Genomic DNA, 3,588 nt, shown 5'->3' on the forward strand with positions numbered 1-3,588 from the left:
TTAGTAAAATTACATTTTTGATGTGAATCATCTAAAACCTATAGGGACTAATGTACTTGTAATGGTGCATCTATGGAAAAATAAATTGGATCACTCTAGGTATGGAAAGATCATTTGTTTGTCATTTCATCATATTTTTGATTAATTTTGATTAATTAGACTAATTTATATTAATTTAAGTTATATTGGGTTAATTTAAGGGCAAGCGTATTTTCTATTATTTGCTTGATCTCATTTTAAGTACCTTGCCTCCCAAAATTTGCTCTCCAAGCATTGTCCCAGTCCAGCATAAACTGGACAAAATTTGGACACCCTGATCTTGCAACAACCCCAATCCAAGATGTACTTTGCCAATTATTTCGTAATGAAATCTATGCTTTGGGCCCAACCTTGTGTAAAATAGTTATCTTCGATTTCTCTATGCTTTGGCCTCAATCTTGTGCAAATTTGTTATCTTTACCTTTACTTGTGTACTTGCACATGCACATGCATAAGCAAAAAAAAATAAGGGGCTTCCCTTGCATGCACTGCAATTTCTATAGTGCAAGCAAGGGGATCCCCCTATTTTTTTGGTGCAAGCCCCCAGCTACTAGCCTGGCTACTATCCAAGTACTGGCCCGGCCCGGCTATAGTAGCCCAATGGTGATTTTTGAAGCCTATGAAAATAACACCTGGCTATTGGCATGGCTATACCTCCATTTAGTTGTAGTGGCATTTAGAGTAAAATAGCTCAAATTGAGAGTAGCATGCAAGAAACATTTTTAAAGTAAACTAACAACATTTCCTCTTGAGGTTCCATTGAACCAAAAACTTAAGAGAAAAAGGCATGCACTTCATAATTTTTACACTGTTTAGACTATTTTTTACATCGATAAATTCGTTCTAGAGCTCACACAAATTGGCCGTTTTCGAATTCCAATTGGCCAAAGGTTAAAGGGAGGCACCGCTTTCCCAAACACTGATGGAGAGAGAGAGGGGGGGGAGGGAGGGAGGGAGGGAGGGAGGGAACTTTAGATGATAGTGTAACAAGGTGAGGGTGCCCTTTACTTGACTTGATAATGAAGGTGAGGCCAAAAAAAGGATAATGAAGGTGAGGCCAAAAAAAGGATAATGAAGGTGAGGCCAAAAAAAGGAATGGTATCATTGGAGTTGTTTCCACACTCAATGCAGTTGGCCACTTGTGGCTGAAAGGGAAAAATGTAAGAGAAGGACAAGGTGTGAAAAGTGATGGCAAGAGATTGCATAACAATGGAGGAAGAGCTAGTTGTGTGCCTCTGGTGTGATTTCTGACCGCTTGGTGAAGGGGTAGTGCAGGAGTGGTAGCCAACGATGGTGTGCTTGAAACACGTGAGAACTTGATGGTGGGAGGGGAGATAAAGAGTACAAAAGGGTTATTTGGGGCATGTTCTCACGTGAGATCATGTTGCCCGCCGCGAGCTCTAATCTGAGTTGGTTGGGCTCTTGTATAGTGTGTGTGTGTATGAGAGAAAGAGAGAGAGACGGAGACGGAGTCGCTTAACATCGACTTAGAGGGTTATATACCCAATCGACGGAGAGACTTGAACCCAGGTGGGTTCATGTCATCCCAAGGGCAATTTATTGAGTTGGAGTATCGGTTGCCATGGTGGTCGGTAAAATTGAGCTTTGCTGAGACTCGGTTGCCATGGTGGTCGAGCTTTGCTGAGACGACGGTATGACCCTATACACCGTGGGTGTTAAGGTGCCCCCTGATGTTATCACAATCTGCAGTTGCATTTGTGTCGACCTCTTGTCTGCTAGCATAGCGTTGGTGAGATCCCCTCTGCAATTAGGGCACGACGAGTGATTGCAAAGCCAAGTGTCCACGCATTTGATGTGGAAGCCATGGTTGCACTTGGGCAGCAGCCTGATCTTCTCTCCATCTTTAAAATCAGTCAAGCAGATGGCGCATTGCGAGTCCTCCCGCTCAGCTTCAGATTCGCCAAGCTTGCCATTGCGATTGTACACCACCGTGGGCAGCAGCTTAAGCTCGGTTTTCTTAATGCCTGTGTTAGCTCTACGAATGGCTGCTTCTTGGGCCGATTCCATGGCAAGCCGTCTGGTCCAATTAAGCAAACATTTAATCAAAGCGTTCATGCCGAGGGCACAGATCAGGACGAAAAGAAGTGCAGCGGTGATGATGACGATGTTGGTATCGAAGGTGGTAGGGGTGTAGACAGGGCTACCGGGTCTGGGTTGTTGAGGGGCTGGGTTAGGAGGAGGGTAAGGGATGAAAGGGGGAGAAACGGCGCTAATGTGGGAAGGAGAGAGGAGGAGGCGGCGAGAGGGAAGCATGGCTATGGTAATGGTAGGGAGGAAAGGGAGGGGCGCTGCGAGCGAGCAGAGGGCGGAGCAAGGGGAGGAGGGAGGAGGGGGAGGAGGGGAGGGAGATGCGGGGCGAGATGCAGAGGGGGGTACAGGAGGGAAGCTAGGTATTGCTGCGCCTTGATGGGCAAGAGAAAGGATCCCGCCGTGGCCCTTTATGGTGGACGTGCCATTAGAGGGGTCCCATGCAAAAGGTGGTAAAAAAAACACACACACGCAGTGGCAAGAGAATAAAGAAGACACACGACAGCAACCGTCCATGCGTGGCATCGCTTCATTGGCCGCCACCTACGAAAGCAGTATTATGTAATGGCGTGGCTTCACGTCATTGGCCAGCACCAACGAACGCATTGTGATATAATGGCTGGTCTGCATGTGGGATCTACACACAAAAATTGAGCGAGCGAGCGAGCAAGCAAGCAGAGCAGCACATCACACTAGTGGCTCATGCCTGTCAGAGCTTGGCAGCACAAGAGTGAGTGATAGCGCGGGTTGGCCCTGCCACTCGTGCCGCACGTTTGCAAGCTTCCCTTTCAAGCTCCTGTCATATCACGTTCCTGTTCCTGCTCTCTAGGAAGGTACTCTAGGAAGGTACTGACGCTAGTGCTAGTAGGTAGGTAGTGTCTCTACAAACACCGGCAAGTGTAGGTAGGTCTAAGGTTCCCCCCTTTTCTCTTTTCCTCTCTCTCTCTCTCTCTCTCTCTCTCTCTCTCTCTCTCTCTCACACACACACACACACACAAATGTTTCCCCCCTTTGCTATCCATCCCATCCAAGCCTTTGCCTCTCTCTATTGCCCTTGCGATGACATGGACCCACCCCGGGTTCAAGTCTCTCCATCAATCGGACTCTCCAGATCAATAAAGTCGACGTTAAACGGCTCTCTCTCTCTCTCTCTCTCTCTCTCTCTCTCTCTCTCTCTCTCTCTCTCTCTCACACACACACACACACACACACACACACACACACAAATGTTTCCCTCCTTTGCCATCCATCCCATCCAAGCCCTACAAAAAAACTAGGCATCTTTGACCCCTCCACTACCCACCCATTCCATTCCATCAATCGAATTCCTCTCATGAGTTGTACACAGGCCCTGCAACAAGCATCCCCTATTGCTGGTGTTATGTTGCAAATGACAAGGACATAAATGAAACCGATTTACTTATTTGTTTCCTATGTTTTAAAAAGGGTTTTCATAGAATGGACTTGTGTGTTGTAGGTACCAACAAATTGCCTTCCAAT

The 3,588-nt window shown here is 46.9% G+C and overlaps 1 protein-coding gene across 1 annotated transcript; it reads right to left on the reverse strand.

Annotated features, from left to right (window-relative positions):
* Positions 1-811: 811 nt before the first annotated feature.
* On the reverse strand, positions 812-2,467 carry LOC147605575 (RING-H2 finger protein ATL72-like). Its single transcript, XM_086793404.1, has one exon. It carries the CDS (start codon positions 2,311-2,313, stop codon positions 1,597-1,599), a length of 717 nt encoding a protein of 238 aa, XP_086649530.1. The 5' UTR covers positions 2,314-2,467; the 3' UTR covers positions 812-1,596.
* Between the last annotated feature and the right edge of the window lie 1,121 nt (positions 2,468-3,588).

Source organism: Cibotium barometz, chromosome 59 (assembly GCF_041138505.1).
Source record: "Cibotium barometz isolate CiBa-2024 chromosome 59, ASM4113850v1, whole genome shotgun sequence".
In the NCBI taxonomy this organism is placed as follows: domain Eukaryota; kingdom Viridiplantae; phylum Streptophyta; class Polypodiopsida; order Cyatheales; family Cibotiaceae; genus Cibotium; species Cibotium barometz.

Coding starts and splice junctions, on each gene's coding strand:
- LOC147605575 (XM_086793404.1), bottom strand. CDS start 2,313: ATGCTTCCCTCTCGCCGCCTCCTCCTCTCTCCTTCCCACATTAGCGCC.